At 33.3% G+C, this 20,200-nt stretch overlaps 1 protein-coding gene across 2 annotated transcripts in view; it reads left to right on the top strand.

Moving 5' to 3' along the window:
- The window catches only part of LOC106460479 (peroxidase-like), a 51,517-nt gene that overhangs the window by 4,144 nt on the left and 27,173 nt on the right, over positions 1 to 20,200 (top strand). For both annotated transcript variants that reach the window (XM_022387215.1, XM_013920178.2), the window contains exons 2-6: positions 9,416 to 9,515; positions 10,811 to 10,933; positions 12,880 to 13,101; positions 18,282 to 18,425; positions 19,308 to 19,434. In XM_022387215.1, the coding sequence (XP_022242923.1) occupies positions 9,425 to 9,515; positions 10,811 to 10,933; positions 12,880 to 13,101; positions 18,282 to 18,425; positions 19,308 to 19,434 (707 nt within the window). In that variant the 5' untranslated portion in view covers positions 9,416 to 9,424. The remainder of the gene's footprint in view (positions 1 to 9,415; positions 9,516 to 10,810; positions 10,934 to 12,879; positions 13,102 to 18,281; positions 18,426 to 19,307; positions 19,435 to 20,200) is intronic.

Here is a 20,200-nt window from a genome sequence, read left to right as displayed (position 1 = left end):
GACAACTGAGAAACATATTTACTCGTATTTTATAATGAATCCCATGCCATGACAACTGAGAAACATATTTACTTGTATTTTATAACGAATCCCATGCCTTGACAACTGAGAAACATATTTACTCGTATTTTATAACGAATCCCATGCCATGACAACTGAGAAACATATTTACTCGTATTTTATAACGAATCCCATGCCATGACAACAGAGAAACATATTTACTCGTATTTTATAACGAATCCCATGCCTTGACAACTGAGAAACATATTTACTCATATTTGATAATAAATACGTACCATGACAGCTGAGAAGTATATTTACTCATATTTCATAACGAATCCCATGCCATGACAACTGAGAAACATATTTACTCATATTTCATAACGAATCCCATACCATGACAACTGAGAAGTATAATTACTAATATTTCATAACGAATCCCATACCATGACAGCTGAGAAGTATATTTACTCATATTTCATAACGAATCCCATACCATGACAGCTGAGAAACATATTTACTAATATTGGATAATAAATCCCATACCATGACAGCTGAGAGGTATTCAAATTCGATGACGAGGAATCCACTTTGAGACTAATAATGGCTGGAGACGGCTTGAATGGGTAATGAAGAAAAACTTTAATATAAGTTTAACATAACAGCAAATGTACAACGTTTCGACAACGAATCCCATACCATGAAGCTGAGAAGTATATTTACTCATATTTCATAACGAATCCCATACCACGACAGCTGAGAAACATATTTACTCGTGTTAAATAATCTTTGTTTGTTTTATTGTTAAGCACAAAGCTACACAATGGGCTATCTGTGCTCTGCCCACCACGGGTATAGAAACCCGGTTGAATAATGAATCCCGTACCATGACCACACAAGAAGCATATTTACTCGTATTGGAAAACGAACCCTATATCATGACCATTTAAAGAATGTAATTGCGAACTGATACTCATAAATATTATATTTCAGATAATAAAGTTTATTAAAATATACTTAATATTTTTTCGTATTTTCGACATTAAACCGTAACTTTACCTTCTTTTTTTTAACTGCTTTAGATTTTAGTGTTTTCTGTCAATTTGTTTATTTCTATATAATAAAGTTTAATTTTAGAATAAGTTTTCAATTTAGATACTATTAGTTTAGTTATTATCACAAATTAGACCAAACTGGCAGCCGCATCTCCAGTTGAACCACCCGTCACCTGGTGAAATAAAGCTAAGGTAGGTTTATCAAGGATGCTCCTCCGTTTATTTGAAGGAGGTAGATCTTTGTACAGGCACACAACTTTTAAAGCCCCAGAAGCTAGTTAATTACCCCCCCCCCCACACACACACACTAAATGAATATGAACGTCACAGTTGAATTTCCGGCTTTAGCACTAATGCTCAAAATAATTTTAAGAAAGCGAGTTATTTTCAAATTATAGGATATATTTACATTTTATACATTCTCTAGCATTTTATATTACCTCCTGAGGGCCCGTAATTTTGTCACTTATGATTGAAAATAGGAATATTTAATGAATGAAAAACAATAAACGAGTTTCCTTTCATGTTCGCACGACGATGTCGTTAAATACACTTCTCGCTTTTAGCTGTCGGTGTGTTATAAGGGTGACAGACAATCCAGTTATTAGGCCCAAATCTAGACAATGGAATGGAAGCGAGTGCTGCTGATTGGCTGCATTCCCTTTTGGTTTATTTGTTACATAATTATCGTGCAACGTAAAGCTATGTGCGCAAAGCCATCTAGAGGGAATGCAGTTAGCCAAAAGTACCCACCGCCAACTCTTGTATGACCAGAATGGGGAACACTTTTTTTTTTTTTGAGGCAACAAGATGCGAGCCATGAACGCTCGGATTCACAGTCCAGGTACGTTAATCATTTAGCCACGTTTGGCTCACCTTCCCTCTGGTCAGTATTTCAAAATCAGGAACGGCTATGCCTGAAAATTAGGGGGTTCCTGATCTGGTAATTTAGCATACGTTTTTGTTTTACGTAACGTTCTCGGGGCTAAGCGCGTCATAATGGTTAGCGCATTGTGGATCCGTGGTTCGCGTCCCGTTACAACTAAATAAAACCACGAGTCACATTATGAGGCCGTGAATGTGTTATAAGAGTGAAACTCAAATTTGACCATTCGATTTGAGTAGCACATGATTTGACGGTTGGCGGTGTTGACTAGTTGCTTTCCCTCTAGACTCTCACGAAAAGATAAAGGAACGCCCAGCGCAGATAGCCCTCGAGCAGTTTAGCCCGAAATTCCACAGACAGCAAAAGGTGATTCAACTTGATAATGCCAATACCAGTCGTTGTATTGTAGGTGTCGTTAAGCGTTCAACAACGACCGCGTGATGTAGTTACAAGATGAAGCATGCGTTCAAGGTGGGAGTAAAACTCGTTTAAAGTTTACCTTCTAGGGTTTTTCTTACCCCCTGTTAAGAAATTCAAGGACTACGTATTATGCGTTTTAAAAAAAAAAGGTATGTTGTTTCTGTTATCTTACTAAAAACTGGGACATTGGTGATCCTCGATACATCCTTACTGAACTGGAGATTTTAAATGTCGAACATGTAATAATGGACCACTGAGTATTTCTGTGATTTTTTAAAAAGTATCGTTTACAACACTATTTTCTATAACCTGTCCATTGTTCACCCGTATTTTTGAGAAGCATTAGCACTAAGCCTTGTGAGACCATATAAATTCGTATTTCTTTCTCGTATAAGAATTGTAGGTCTCTCGTTAACATATTCATTTCTCACACTAATATATATATTTTACTCCTCATTCCCCTCATTTACGTTTGTAAATAATACTGTTTGACTAGTTTCATCATTTTACTTTGATAACTTTTACACATGAATTAGATGTGGAAGTTAAGTGTTTTTTATTAATTGGGAACATTCATCCCAAGAACGTGTTTCTAAAGTATATGGAAACAAACACACAACAAAATTATCAACGATTAATTCCTTTAACCTTCGAAAAAGATTGTTCGAGAGTATAATCAAATATTTTAAATACTTTCTTATTAATCGTATTTCAATTTTATTTTTGAATTTTCGGTTAAACATTATCTTTCAAGTGTTGATTTATTTATTTTAGTGATAGGAGAAAACAATACACATACACACACACAACATTGGACTTCTCTTTACCCTAATGAAAGAACAAATAAACACGTAAGTTTAAAATTTGTTTATTTAATTATTCAGGCAGTATTAGGAATTCTCAACTGAGTGCAAGTATAAACAGGCAAGTATCTATCTCGTGGCTTTAAAGTCTCCCTCAGTGGACAGCAGGTAGTCCAATGTAGCTTTGCTATTAAACAAACAAACATACATAGTTTTAAAGAGCTCTTCAGTGTATGTGCCATGAAAATCTCTTTACAAAATACTTATGTATTTGTTCAAATACTTATGTCAGTGATTTTGATATTTTTCCTAGGTACCGTATTTGTATAATCAGAAGTTTATTATTTAAGATGATGCTGTTTCTGTTTGATTACTTGGAACTACGTTTATGTAACAACGAAAAAAAAAGCCTAATGCTGTATAATCTACTGTAAGTAAACTTCTAAAGAACTTTCCTAGTGATAATAAAAATTGACGTTTTTTCCCCCGCCAAAACCCACAATAAACCAAACGACCAAGTACAAGGCACGTAGTCACAACATTGACTCGTCAAGTGAACAGTGATTTATCTTAAAAGATCAGTTAATTCTGAATAAGGAAGTTGATTTATATAACGTAGGAAGAGGAAAATGTTATAAGCCGCCTACTTCTACTATTAAGTTGATGTTAGATGTTGAAGTAGAAATGACAACTGTTATGTGGTAATGTGACAGATGGAACAAAACAGAGAATCAAGACGAATAATTAACAAATATTATTCAACTGGCAACCAGTTATATTAACACGAAATGACGGATACAGATGTTTAAGGCAACCAGTTATATTAACACGAAATGACGGATACAGATTTTTTAAGGCAACCAGTTATATTAACACGAAATGACGGATACAGATGTTTAAGGCAACCAGTTATATTAACACGAAATGACGGATACAGATTTTTTAAGGCAACCAGTTATATTAACACGAAATGACGGATACAGATTTTTTAAGGCAACCAGTTATATTAACACGAAATGACGGATACAGATTTTTTAAGGTAACCAGTTATATTAACATGAAATGACGGATACAGATTTTTCGGAATTCAATTATTTCATCTTGATGTTGTTCTGTACAAGAATACTGTTTGTTAGCAGCATACGCAAATAACAGACACAAGTAAATAAATAGCAGAGTTTACGGAAACAACAAACACAAGTAAATAAGTAGCAGAGTTTACGGAAACAACAAACACAAGTAAATAAGTAGCAGAGTTTACGGAAACAACAAACACAAGTAAATAAATAGCAGAGTTTACGGAAACAACAAACACAAGTAAATAAGTAGCAGAGTTTACGGAAACAACAAATACAAGTAAATAAGTAGCAGAGTTTACGGAAACAACAGATACAAGTAAATAAATAGCAGAGTTTACGGAAACAACAAACACAAGTAAATAAATAGCAGAGTTTACGGAAACAACAAACACAAGTAAATAAATAGCAGAGTTTACGGAAACAACAAACACAAGTAAATAAATAGCAGAGTTTAATAAATAGCAGAGTTTACGGAAACAACAAACACAAGTAAACAAATAGCAGAGTTTACGGAAACAACAAACACGAGTAAATAAATAGTAAAGTTGATAAATATAGTTTTTAAGTCACAAATTACTCCATTAGGTCCGTTTATTTCACAGAGTTCAGCTATCGAATCTGTTTGCATCAATGTCTAGGCAATCGGACTTTTTTATATCGTCTTCCAGTCATCGGTTTAAAAGAATATCAGTTCCCAGTCCTCTATTATATTTCACTTGCCGGAGTAGTGGATCTATCTGTGCTACCAGGCCTGCTTATGCTGGTGACGATGATACTGGACTATCTATATCGCCATCAAACCATCGGGTATCCTTATGGTATCGGTAAACGCATCGTATCTGTTTTATAACACCTATCAGGCCATTCTTATATCAATAATCAGTCTACTATGTATGCTTTTGTCACAGATAGGTTCATTGCGCCATTTGTGTTGCTGACCGAGTAGCATGTTACATATATATCACTGACCAAGATATCCTATAAGCTTGCGTCACAGATAAACTTTACACGTTCGTTGAAATTGTCAACAAACTTTTTCATTTTATTTCGTTCGATGTTTGAAGTTCTTTACACTTGTTTAGAGGTGTTTTACTTTCAGTCCCTTTCTTGATCTCAAAACTTGAATTTTGTTTTTCATCCCCATTACCTGAAATTCGGTTATGAGCCAAAATTAAAATAAAATTTTCTCTTATTTCTCATCGTTAGCTTACGTGCACTTGGGCTATACAGCCAGATCAGCGATTCTTAGGGTTCATGTATAGTTAACCTTAATTTTAAACTACTGACCAGAAGAAAGACAGCCAATAAGCAGAACCTCCCAACATCAAAGCTTTACCCGACTCATTGAATCGACTAACGGAATTAACCATCACTTGAGGTTTGAGGAGTGATTAAAGTAAATCTCTAATCCTTCGAATTGTCACACTTTGTATGTAGTTTTGGTTTCCTTTTTATAAAATGATGCATTTTGACACCATATAATAAAAGAACAGTAATAAACTGACCATGTTAATAGGGTAAGTAGGGCTTGTAAGGTAATTTACTTATTATTGTTATCTTTTCTACACGTACCATCATCTCATCGATTGTTTTATAGAAGAAAGATATTCGTAAAAGTTGCTTTGATAATTTTTAAGTTTAAAAGCAAATATTTAACAGTTTACTATTCACGTATGTTTGTGTAAAGATCTATTCAGTTTCATTATATTTTTTTTATTGGATAGCTTAGAATTGTTATATTCAGAGAACCAACAAACAAAGACATAGAAACTTGTAATAAAAATCACGTTAACTATATGTTTTTGGGGGGGAAAAGATATATGTAGTTAACGTGATTTTTTTTTTTTACTACATTTTATGGCTATTGTCTTCTGAAACCTTCTGAATTTAAACTGCAACTTTTAAAGTATCATACTGCATATATAAATAGCGTTTCAGATATTATTTTGTCTTTCGTAGCTACTCCGGTGGGTCAACGGCACGTCTACGGACTCGCAACATTAAAATCTGGAGTTCGATTCCCCGCACTGGACAGAGCGCAGATAGCCCATCGTGTAGCTTTGCGCTAAAACAGTCTCAACCTCATGTCCCCCAGTGGGTCAGCTGTAAGTTTACGGGCTTACAACGCTACAATCCTGGCTTTAATTCCTCGTAATGGACTGAATGGAGATAGCCTATTATGTAGCTTTGTGCTAACAAAAACAAATTCTCATCGTTCAGCCCAATTGAACGAGAAGCCGTTTCTTCAGTCTTTAGATAAAGGTCGTAATTCTCTCTCTCTGCGCATAAGCAAAGGTTCACTTCGCTATATCATTATTTCGGATCACAGTGTATTTAACTATTGATCCGGCAATAATGTATGACTCGCTCTCTACCGAGAGGTGTGTTCATTAGGCTCTTATAACTTAATGTTAAAATTAACTAAATAGAACTATAAAATTTCCAGAAAGTAAGTCTACACCAACACGATTTGAAGCCTTAATTACCCCTTTACGAAAGATGGCTGTGTGCTACGCTACAATAATTAACCGAATCTAACAGATAGGAGATGAAATGGAGAAATGCCAAAGGTTTTGGTTATAATTCCAGCTTCGACGAATTGTTATGTTCAACCTACTCAAAGTGGTTCAGGTGTGGTTATTATAACGTGCAGAACCAAACTGTCTCAAATAATAGTCGCCCGAGTTAAATATTTCTTTCCTTCAATGTTAAAATACTAGAGCGCTATTAACTTTGGTAAACATATATAATGCCAGGGGTGTAATGATAATGAATTTCTTGGGTTATGCTGATGGTTTAGAGTGATAAAAAATCACTTAACTTAGGCATCAGAGGAGGAGGGGGTGATTCAAAGAGCAGGTACTGTGTCTGAGCAAGATTAAAGTCAACGTGCTTATTATTGTGGGATCTCTTGTAACGCCCTAGACCCACGTGGGCTTTTTTTCCTTGTTAGTTGTGATAGACAATACCATGCTGATTTCTTATCTGTATTACAAAATATCAACAGGCAAGATATGATTTCTTTGTTATACAGTCGTAAAGTATTGCTCGGAGGATGTAGATTGAAAAAAAATTTCTTTTTTTTATAAAATACAATCATAGAATGATTAATCCTTTTATTTTTTATGGACGTCCTGGTTACTAAAGTTACTTTAATAAAAAGTGATACCAGGATATTTTCTGAGTTTTTTCTTTGTCTATAGGTAAATTCTAGAGGCTTTGCTGCACATATTTTACATTATTTCGGACTCGTAAATAAAAGAATTTAGTTCATAATTAATTATAAAGAAATAACATGATTAATCAATCAACATAGAATAACAAAGTTTAATTACATGAAGTACATTTACGACAACAGTTAGGAATACATAACTGAAAAAAATACACACAATAATAATAATGATAGTGACGGTAATTAAACTGCAAGGCGTTTTTTTTTTGTTACCCACGGAAACTATGACAGAAACGCACAGCATCCTCTCAATAAGCAAGAAATGTAGCTAATCTAAGTTAATGTCATTTAGAATAGCTAATCAAAGGTTTTGAGAGTTGTATGTTGGGCCCTGATGAACATCCTTCGTAGTTGTATGGGAATGTGTATGGTGGGCTCTGGTGAACATCCTTGGTGGTCATGTGAAAACATGTATGATGGGTTCCGGTGAACATTCCTGGTGGTCATGTGAAAATATGTATGATGGGTTCTGGTGAACATCCTTGGTGGTTATATGGAACATGTTTAAGTTGGACCTGACGAATATCCTCGGTGGTTGGATGGAACATATGTATGTTGAGCCTTGATTAAAGCTGGTATATTCGTCAATATTTTGTTGGCTTCCAATTGGGTTGTAGATATTTTCCATAAATCTCTACTTTAACGACTTGAGTCACAGTAAACACGTGTTCACACTGATGCTTATTCTCCACTTCAGTGGCTTGAGACACAGTAAACATATGTTCACACTGATGCTTATTCTCCACTTCAGTGGCTTGAGACACAGTAAACATGTGTTCACACTGATGCTTATTCTCCACTTTAATGGCTTGAGACACAGTAAAATTATATTTTTTTAAATATAAAATAAGATAATTAGGGAGCAATAATAGATGATGAGCTATTCAGGCTCAAAGATGTTTTCATTCCAACCAATACAAAACATTTTTACTCATTTGTATTTCTCGTATTTTCAATATTTTTCAAAGATTATTTCATTACAATACAGAAAAAAAATCACTTGCTTGGATTTCTTGCATTTTCAATATTTTTTTTCTTCCTTTCCAAAATATTATTGATATTGAAAGGACGTTTCCGCCTAAAAATATTTCTCAACATTTTATATCTGAAAGACTCCAAATACTGTCATGCCGTATTTTGTTTTTGTCGTATTCGAAATGTTCATGATAACGCAAATAAGAGTATTTCAAGAACTGGCTAATTTGGGTTTAAAGTATTTCAAGAACTGGGTCGTTCGGGTTTAAAGTATTTCAAGAACTGGGTCGTTCGGGTTTAGAGTATTTCAAGAACTGGGTCGTTCGGGTTTAGAGTATTTCAAGAATTGGGTCGTTTGGGTTTAGAGTATTTCAAGAACTGGGTCGTTTGGGTTTAGAGTATTTCAAGAACTGGGTCGTTTGGGTTTAGAGTATTTCAAGAACTATTATATGTTTCATAAGAGAAATTAATAAAAAAGTGACACAACACAAGGATGTCTTTTTCTTAAATAAAAAATAAACTTTTCTCCAACGTATTTTATGTATGCTTACCTATTACTACAGCTAAAGTACAAAGCAGTCTGTGTTACATTCGTATGTTTTTTGGACCTTTGGTAAATCAATCGTGTATAGATGATTATTCTCTTGGCTTCTAGAGGTTTCCAGAAGTCAGCACTATAAGGCGATTTACCATTCGGTGTTTTAAACTCCGAAGTTGTCCTAAGTTTCATGGAAATTCAAATTTTGCACCATTGCACACTTAGATCATGCTTTACTATTAGTAAGTAGTGTTTCAAATAATAAATCTGGAATATTAAAGGTTGCACTATGGTATTTTTAAGCAGTGATTTTTAAGGCATTCCTAGGCCATAACTTAAGTTCAAAAAAAATATGGCTTCAAAGTGTCCAGAAGTTCGATGTCCATTTATAGCGGTTTGTTTGATTTATTTTTTTCTTTTTGTGCAGAAAATAAAAATGAAGATAACATTATCAAATCTGTTTGTTGCCCTTCTTCTGATATCAGCTTTTAGCGTCCAGGAGGGAAAGAAGAGGACGAAACGACAAGGTAGGACAATGACTTCATATAATAACAAGGAAATTTATCACACGCTGAGAATGTCAAATCGCATTTGTCTATAAAATTAAAACTTATGCCCAGATGTATTTAAGTTTTCCTTGTTAGTAGTTAGAATAATTAATTTTTTGTACTTTAATAGTAATATTAAAAAAACGAACTTTTCTTGTGTTATTACATTATTTATTTATCACATGCATGTTAATTTAAGTAGCCTTAAACACTGGACTCATTTTCGATGACGAAGAACCCACTTTGAGATTAATAATGGCTGGAGACGGCTTGAATGGGTAATGAAGAAAAACTTTAATATAAGTTTAACATAACTGGTACTTGATGATGACAAAAACCTTGTCGAAACGTTGTACATTTGCTGTTATGTTAAACTTATATTAAAGTTTTTTTTCATTACCCATTCAAGCCGTCTCCACCCATTACTGGACTCATTTGTTGAAGTATGATATTTCCTGGGTATTTGAATGATATCAATCGACTTATCCTCTGCTTTTAAATGTGTTAATTGTAGAAATATTCGCATATTTAATCACGAATGTAGACTTTTCTAAGGCAATTGAGCAAAAGAAAAATATAAGGTGGTGTTATACAATATTCAAAGTTGTTTAACAAAACCTATACTGCTTTTGCATTTAAAACTCATTTAATAAATGAAAATATTATAAGTGATAAATATGAGTGATGCATACTGTTTATTTGGATAGAAAGCATTAATTTTATATTTATTAACATATTTATTATTTTAAAGTTTATTGGAACTCAATTGTACTTTTGAATTTCATTTCCTTTTATGCCTTTTTCTCATTTCATTGTGGCTAATGTCTTTGAGCTTATAAGACAACACCTGAAATCAATAGAAATTACATCACGTGTGTGTATTTAATAAAAATTAACAAAGGCTTAATTAATTACTGACTTGATGAAAAAATATAACCTACAAAATCTTTACCCTTTATCATTTGCAATCAGCACAGAGAGATAGTAAAATTTGATAAGTAACAACTTAGGCCTAAATCTGCAGAAGTAGTATAGCGGTATGGTATAGAACTTTCTCAAGGTGTTGATGTATTCTAACGGAGCTAATGACATTACACTACATACAATGTAACACAATTTAGGTTTAGACTTAGAAAACAACCAATCATAGGCTAATGGGAGCTGACTTACAAAGCAAATTCACTTTGTCAACCTAACAAAACCTAACTAAGTTAATAACCTTAGTTTGGGTATCAAGTTTTCATTAAGCTCCTGTTTGTATTCACAATGAACAGGTTATTCGCCCAGATGTCAATTAGATGATGCTAATCCTTTTAGACTTCAGTCTGGGAGAGGTTTTTCCCGTTGCAGAACAACAAATCTTCAACGTATCAGACTGCACGTGAAACCAACCTATGGTAAAAAATGTTTTGTCCTATTTGTTAATTTTTGTTGAATAGTGTGTTAAAACGTAGGAGGGAAACTATTTTTATAATATTACAGCTAACCCCTCATTTCTACGAGAAAGGCAGAATTATGATTCCAGCAGCTCACATGAATAGCTACAGGATCCGTTCTTCTTACAATAATTAACCCTAGAATTACCACTGGGGCCCATTCATTCTTCTAACAATACATAACCATAGAATTACCACGGGGGCCCTAGATCCAAGATCCTTCCTTCTTACAATAATTAGCCCTAGAATTACCACAAAGGCCCATCCGTTCTTCTTACAATAATTAACCCCAGAATTACCACTGGGGCCCTAGATCAAAGATCCTTCCTTCTTACAATAATTAGCCCTAGAATTACCACTGGGGCCCATCCGTTCTTCTTACAATACATAACCATAGAATTACCACTGGGGCCCTAGATCAAAGATCCTTCCTTCTTACAATAATTAGCCCTAGAATTACCACTGGGGCCCATCCGTTCTTCTTACAATACATAACCATAGAATTACCACTGGGGCCCTAGATCAAAGATCCTTCCTCCTTACAATAATTAGCCCTAGAATTACCACAAAGGCCCATCCGTTCTTCTTACAATAATTAACCCCAGAATTACCACTGGGGCCCTAGAACAAAGATCCTTCCTTCTTACAATAATTAACCCCAGAATTACCACTGGGGCCCTAGATCAAAGATCCTTCCTTCTTACAATAATTAACCCCAGAATTACCACTGGGGCCCTAGATCAAAGATCCTTCCTTCTTACAATAATTAACCCCAGAATTACCACTGGGGCTCTAGATCAAAGATCCTTCCTTCTTACTACAATTAACCCCAGAATTACCACTGGGGTCCTAGATCAAAGATCCTTCCTTCTTACAATAAATAACCCTAGATTTACCATTGGGGTCCATCCGTTTTTCTTACTAAAATTAACCCCAGAATTACCACAGGGGTCCTAGATCAAAGATCTTTCCTTCTTACAATAATTAACCCTAGAATTATCATTGGGGTCCATCCGTTCTTCTTACAATAATTAATAATTTTGTTAAACAAAAAAGCTACAAATTGGTAACAAAAGATATTTTTAGTGTCATAAGCCCTCAGACTTACCGCTGATCCATAGATATTTTTTTTAAAAATAGGATACATTTTAAATGCTGAAGAAGATACGCTTGCTAACATAAAATGATGTCTTGGTACCAAAGTTAATTAAATCTGTGTATTATAAGCGTTAATATTTAAAGAATTGTTAAAAAATATAAAGTCTGAAAGGATTAAAAAAACAACTAAGAATATGTTTACTAGATCTTAGATCACGTTTAAATTGTGTACCAACTTAGATAAATTATTGACGTTGTGTGACAGCTCAAAATTGTTAGGTTTCAGTGTTTCACGTAGCATTTACTAAAGAAAATACGTACTAACATAAAATATAAGCAAGTTAATTTAACTTACGCCCATTGAACTCGGTGATATATTTCTATGTATTAGTAAAATTTCATAGTCAATGTCACATTATCAGTGGTAGATGTCACTTCGATTACTCAAACTATACATGAGTTAAAGACGAATTTACGTTGTGGTTAAAAACGAAAATTAGTACGAAAATTCTTCCCACACAATGTAAACATATTTGTTTGTGATGTTGTTCAAAGCTGACCCTAGGTTTCCATGATGGGTTTGTTTTTATATAAAAATCTAAGTTTACTTAATATGATATCTTATAAGCCATCTTTTAGAAGGATTTCCCTATTCTAACTTCTTGCCACGTTGAAAGATATATTGTATGCTCATTAAGGATTTGTTATGATATTATTATGATTATATTATGTGACGTTAATATTGCCTGGTTTGTTGCTCTTGTTGTCACTGGAACAAAACATTACAAATACTACTTTGTTATTTGCAGGGGGGAAATACGATGCCCCACTGATTTTTCCTGGGCGTTATCGACCAACTGAGGCAAAACAATGCATCACATCCAAAGGGATTCACGGAATCTGTAAACACCGTAGCAGCTGTGTATTTGCGTTTGAGAATGTTGATGACCTACGAAAATCTACCTGTCGTCAGGACAACAATGACATCGGAACCTGTTGTCCAGTTCAAACTTTTGCAGTAATACAACCAAGTATGTTGTGCATATGTCTGTCACCTTTATTAGCGCTACTATACAAAATGATAACAATGGCAATAATACAACTAAATGCACCCAAAATAATAACAATGACAATAATACAAGCATGACACACACATATATATAACTGCCACCTTTATTGGCCCTAAATATAAAATGATACCAATGACAATAATACAACCAAGTATGTTACATATATAACTGCCACCTTTATTGGCCCTAAATATAAAATGATAACAATGACAATAATGCTACTAAATGCGTCCAAAATAATAACAATGACAATAATACTACTAAATGCGTCCAAAATAATAACAATGACAATAATACAAGCATGACACACACATATATATAACTGCCACCTTTATTGGCCCTAAATATAAAATGATAACAATGACAATAATACTACTAAATGCGTCCAAAATAATAACAATGACAATAATATTACTAAATGCGTCCAAAATAATAACAATGACAATAATACAACCAAGTATGTCACATATATAATTGCCACCTTTATTGGCCCTATTATACAAAATAATAACAATGACACTAATACAACCAAGTATGTTACATATATAACTATCACCTTTATTGGCCCTATTATATAAACAAAATGATACCAATGACAAAAATACAACCAAGTATGTCACATATATAACTGCCACCTTTATTAGCCCTAAATATGAAATGATAACAATGACAATAATACAATAACAATGACAATAATACAACCAAGTATGTTGCATATCTAATTGCCACCTTTATTGGCACTACTATACGAAATGATACCAATGACAAAAATACAACCAAATATATGTCACATATATAACTGCCACCTTTATTGGCCCTACTGTAAAAAATAATAATAATGGCAATATTCTTTTTAAGAGGTTCCCTCTGAGTTATGAAACACATATAAAGTTTTCGAAACAGTTATCTGTGGAATATTAGATTTATTTGGGTACAAATTACCATCTCTAAAGTGAACAACATTCGAATTACAAATACGTCCAGTCAAATAAACATCATTAGGACGATACTATCCCCATCTATGTTTGATAAAGTAAATAATAGAAACACAATGGTGCTCCTGATGTATTATTTTTATTAGATTATATTATTTTCATTTTTAAATTCTAATGCTTACATATTTTTCTTCCTTTGATTTTTTTCCCTGCGTTCATTTTTTTTATTTTAAAATTTATCTTTTATTGCTTTTCAATCATATGTATATTTATGTTTGATCTTCGTTTTTTGTATGCTCCATGCATCTAATCTTTGTCTTCGTACCTGTTTCTCTTGTACAGAAATTTTCCCTATTTTTTCTACACACTGGGTCATTACCAAATTTTCGTTATTATATAATTTCGGTAGAAAATATTTCATATCTGATAAATGTATTTTTACATTTTTTGTTTTTATATTTGTCTATTTTCTTCAAATACAAGAGAAAGAAACCATTGAAATCGCAATAAATATAAAATGGAACATTAAGAGGGTGTACGATAACTGTACTGAGATCATCCACCAATGAAAATGTGGAAAAAGAAATTCAAAACAGAAAAGAATGCTTCAAAACTAAAACTGCGTAGCCTCCAATCATAACTGGTAACACAATCAATAAAAAAATGAACCAAGACAAAATGGACAAAAACAATACCATTTGTAGGTGCTATCAGTGAAAAATGGACTTAAGTTTATGGCACAAATTATACGTTAAAACTAAAGTATTAACTAATCCGGGAAACATTACCAAGTCTTCTTCCGAAATTATATAACAATGAACAATATCGTACTGGCATACTATATGAAATAAAATGTTTAGACTGCGAAGGCTTCTATTTAGGAGAAACAGTTGAGAAAATAACAACTAGATGCAAAGAACATGAAAAGTGACAAACATAGATAAACATGTAATTTGAAATATATATCAAAAACGTAGAAGTGTTGAATGTAGAAAAACAAAAACAAACAAAAGAAAATACTTGAAAGCTCTAAGAACCAAAGAGTTTGAACGCAACATAAATAAAACACCAGGGGGCGCCGTAATATTTGTATTATGTTATTCATATTAAAAAACACAGAGGGAGCTATTATTATTCTGAATGTATTTGTACTTTCAACGTTGTACGGGATCATGTCTCACGGTTTAGACGAAACGTTCTGCCCAGGTAAATCTGTTATACCACTAATGGCTGTTTCATACGTAGTGTGTGTGTGTGTGTGTATATATAAGAAAACATCTAAGTTATTCCTATTTTTATGTCTTGTACAGTGCAGGATCAACCAACCTTTAATTTCCTATTGTTACACAATAATTAGGGAAGAGAAATGGAAGGTAGTATTATATTGTCTTGTATGCTAGTAGCAAAGTTGGCATGAGGGTAAACACTTTTTTTTTGTCCTGGAAGTCACCTCCTTATCCATTGTGGTATCATTTTCTGAATCTTTTTGTTTGCTTTTTTTGCCCTTTTACAGTAGTTGAAGGGGTAGGTTTGCTTTGTGTCGTGAGTGTAAAAGAGAAAGGTTGTACTGGAAAGGAGTCCTTATTAAAATTATTTTGTCATCCAGTGCATCATTTATTGCACTACTTGTACAGTAAAATTAGATCTTCGATCTCTTCTACTTACACTGGGCAACAATTGTTTTTTTTTATCTCTTCTACTTACACTGGGCAACAATAGTTTTTTTTTATCTCTTCTACTTACACTGGGCAACAATTGTTTTTTTTTATCTCTTCTACTTACACTGGGCAACAATAGTTTTTTTATCTCTTCTACTTACACTGGGCAACAATAGTTTTTTTATCTCTTCTACTTACACTGGGCAACCATAGTTTTTTATCTCCTCTGCTTACACCGGGCAACAACAATTTTTTTTCTGCTACTAGAAAAATGAAACTGTTTCTGGGTAATTTGACGATTTTGATTCTGAAAATCATATTGAAAATTACTGATCGCATCTAGTTTTTGAGTTATGATAGATTTATTCAAAATATTCTTATATATCGTGAAAATAACTTTTTCTTTAATAACTTTATTTATTCATTGAAAATTTCATATAATAATGTTCAAAAACAATACATAATAGCAATACCAGTTTAAAAATCAATGAGTATAATGAGATTATATACTGAAAGTACATTCGGGCTATGTTCAAAACTTTAATCATGGTATTATTATTGTTTGTTTGTTTTTGTTAGAAAATAACTGTTTGACTTGTTGCATATTTTGTGTATGTTCTCAGTTTCACGCTGTAAAAACCGATAGTAACCTCCCATCATCGCAGGATTCCATCATCTTTGCTATCGCTGTTCAATTGTAGAAATATCTTGGTGTAAGTGCTCACCATGCTCATCGCTCAATGCACCTAGATCATTTGGAAAGAAGACTAAATGGGAGTGTTAGAAGGGTATCTTTAGTGACATCCTAGACCCCATTTTCCTGTAGTTCTGGAGTATATCATCAGTCATCACCCATGAGGTACTGTTTTCATTGCAGATACAATTTATGGATATTCAATGTAGTGTGCCTACCAATGGCACAGCGGTATGTCTGCGGACTTACAATGCTAGAATCTGGGTTTCGATACCCGTGGTGGGCAGAGCACAGATAGTCTATTGTGTAGCTTGGTGCTTAATTACAAACAAATAATGTATTGTATAGTTTTGCCTGAATATCCAGAAACACTAGTCATGCAAAAATATCAGTCAGTTCGATTATTTTTGGGCTCACGCCATATCATGAGACTGTAAATGGCATACTTGCTCTCTTCTTATTCAGCCACTGTGTCAAGCTAGATGTTCAAATTATAGAACACACACAAGTGGAGCCCAATGTTTTTCTTGGTTACCAGTTTTACCCCAAATAGTAGTAATAAGTTACCTTTACCTTGTGTTTGGTGTTTTTCCTTCGTGTAACTGTAATATATTTTCCACAAAATAACAGAAACTGTTTGGGTGATATTTGTACTTTCGGACTTTACTTGAACTGGAGGCAGCCAGCATTTCAAATATTTTTTTTTAATTATATAAAAAAATCTGTGTTTATAGAATTAGTTTAAAAGATTTTTAAAAACAAATTTTGCAGAATTTGGTTATATCGCGGGTATTATGCGAGAAAAAAGATCAGACTTTGTTTTGGCTTTGCGTGGAGTGAGGAGAAGTGACCAACTGAGTGAGTAAGAGGCAACTGAGAGGAAGGTGTCTGACTCTGCCCGTTTTATGCTAAGTCGAGGGACTTCTCGAATATTCTAGCAAACTGAGCACGTGAGTGTTTCGTGATTACTGGGCGGAGCAGGTGAGCATGGAAATGAACAAAAGTGGTGCAATTCGCTACAATTATATCGAGAACGAATAACATATATGAACAACATATTTGGAATTTTACACCAATACAATACAGTCAATGTTTGAAGTTATCAAATATGCATTCATTTTACCTATTAAACTGTCCAACTAAACATAATTTCACAACATAAATCTATGGTACTGAGTTGATTGCATGGGATTTTACGCAGTGTTGATAAAATATTGAGATATTATAATAACTCAACATCTTGAAGCGATGGATAAATTTTGACTACATTTTTGAAATCAGCACCATCAAAGTACCTCGAATCACTTGATTCTAACATTATTTCAGATACTTGGTTGGTTGTGACACGTAACATCAAAGCTGCTTGGAATACAATTGTTCATTGTCTCCTGATCAGCAGGTTTCATCCTTATTCCAATAAGCAAATAATAAAGTGAAGAGATGGCGAAATGGGGTTTTATCTCATTACTTCTACAAACCTTATTGAAAATAATTATGAAACATTTTTTTCGGATTATTGGCCGTGTGGAAATTATACCTGACTATTTTAGGCTTAATTAGCAGATAGAAGTACTACAATAATAAGACTTGTTTGGTCAATCAGTTTATGCAACTTGTATTAGATTGCGGGCTTTGAATCTGTTGTTGATTTAAAATACCATTGCAGATAATAACGCGTGTTTTTATTTCCAATGTGATGGAGGAAGAATCAGTTTCTTTAAGTTTATCTTCTTCTTGTTACTTGTAAGTATTAAGACCAAATTTTTACCGAACAGTACAACATACACAATACCTGAACCTGTTATAATGTGTTTTGTGTATAATCACTACCATGTTTATTAATTTTTTTACTAGTTCCAATTAGAGTTCCTACTTTGGTCATTCCAATAAGGGACAGCAGACAACAAGCAACAATAAACGAACTTAATATAGCTGGAGAAGCTGGATTGTTAGCCTTACTAGATTTACAAGCTTTGGAGTTGCAGCTCAGAACCCTAGGTAAGGTACCAGAATCGTACAACTCAAAAGCTGATTTTTTATTGTTGTTGTTACAGGTTCTCCTGAAATAAGAGAGCTCTAGAAACTACTTTCGTTGCTTGCTTGATAATAAATTGTGACTGTTCCATATTATGCTTCATTTTTACGCGGAGTTGTTAAAATATTTCATTTTTCATAAAGCAAGAAATCAAATGAGACAGAAAAAATATTTTGCTAAACTTAATTAAATATTGAGCTATAATGATGAATCGATCTAGCTTCTCACAAAGGAAGAAATGATAGAGAAAACCAACGTTGTAATCTAAACTTATCAGAGATATATTTTATCATTATTAATTTTATTATTCAGAATTTCGCATAAAACTACAAAAAAATATCTATATGCACATAGCCGTCTTTAAGTTTTAATTGATAAACTAAAGAAAAGGTAACTAGACATCAGAAACTCAACTCCACAGTTGACTAGCTGCCTTCCTTCTGATCAATCAATTTAAAGTTATAGAAGGCTAGTGCAGATAACCCACGTTTTGCTTGAAATCCAACAAAACAAAGAAACAAGTCAGAGTTCGAGTTCTACTAATAGCTTCCTATTAAAAATGTGTTTCAAAATTTGAAACTTTATTTAAGTTCATAGATTTTTTTGTGTGAATGTGTGGGAAATTGTTTCCGGATCAGAAATAAAGAGTAAGGAAGTGTAATGCCAGGAACACAGACAATTAAGGTTGATGCATCTTCACTTTACTATTATAGAGGGCTAAGAAAAGCATTTAATATGAGCAGTAGACAGAAAAATGTTGTTGTTTTTTATTATAATAATAATTGGATTTTACGTTTTAGCATTACTTTCCGTATTCTTAACAGTACGTTATTTATTTTCTACAGGTATAATTGTGGAAACTGGCACATCTACTGCCTACCATCAGGCTTTCTTCGGTACAAAAGCTTTCACTCAGAAAGTAGGAGATAATGGATTTGTTGGTTTGAAGGCAACCGAAGAGTTGGCTAAAAAGTAAGAATAATTCAGTTTATTGACTTTGTCAGTATAACCCATTTTAAATCCTAACCATATTTAACGTAAAACTAAGCCTAATGGTGATTCTTGCGTTTATTTTTAAGTCGTTTTGCGCTAGTGATAGTTCGTTAAAAGTCTTCTGAACGACTTAAACTTGTTGACATCACCAGATTTTCAGATTGTCCGATTATTCAATTTTCACACATGTAACAGTTGTCCGGATACCCCCAATAGTATAGAAAGATATACAGATTGCTAAAAGGGCACGCGTTCTACTGAAAAAATAAAATAAAATATAAATTAAAGAAACCCTTTCATTAGATATCTGTTATGGGGATGGCTAACAGGAATATTAATCGTAAAGGTAGTAAATTTTAAACTCATCAGAGATAAACTGAAGCTAGTGGCATTTAGAGGTAAAAACTCTAAATCGTTTAGTATAAATGTCAAAAGAGGGCGCCAGAAACACAAAAAAGGAGTCTTTTTATGATTTTAAATAGTCTTATGTAAAATGTAATATTTGATTGCCGTTAATATTTTTAAAACTTTTGAAAAAGTTTTTTATAATACAAAACTTTAGAAAATAGCCTTTTATTTGATAGTATATTCTAAAGTTAAAAAGCATTTTCACGGAAACATCATAACATGACATAACGTTTTGGGACAACATGGTACCTAATGGTCCATCTCGGCTGTTCCATCATCTAAACTAAAACTATTAATAAATAAATTTATAAAAATCTTAAAGCCAGCCCTTATTATT

The sequence above is a fragment of the Limulus polyphemus genome, unplaced genomic scaffold, assembly GCF_000517525.1.
Source record: "Limulus polyphemus unplaced genomic scaffold, Limulus_polyphemus-2.1.2 Scaffold778, whole genome shotgun sequence".
NCBI lineage: Eukaryota > Metazoa > Arthropoda > Merostomata > Xiphosura > Limulidae > Limulus > Limulus polyphemus.
The sequence above is the reverse complement of the archived record's forward strand: the minus strand, read 5'-3'. Positions and strand labels throughout refer to the sequence as shown.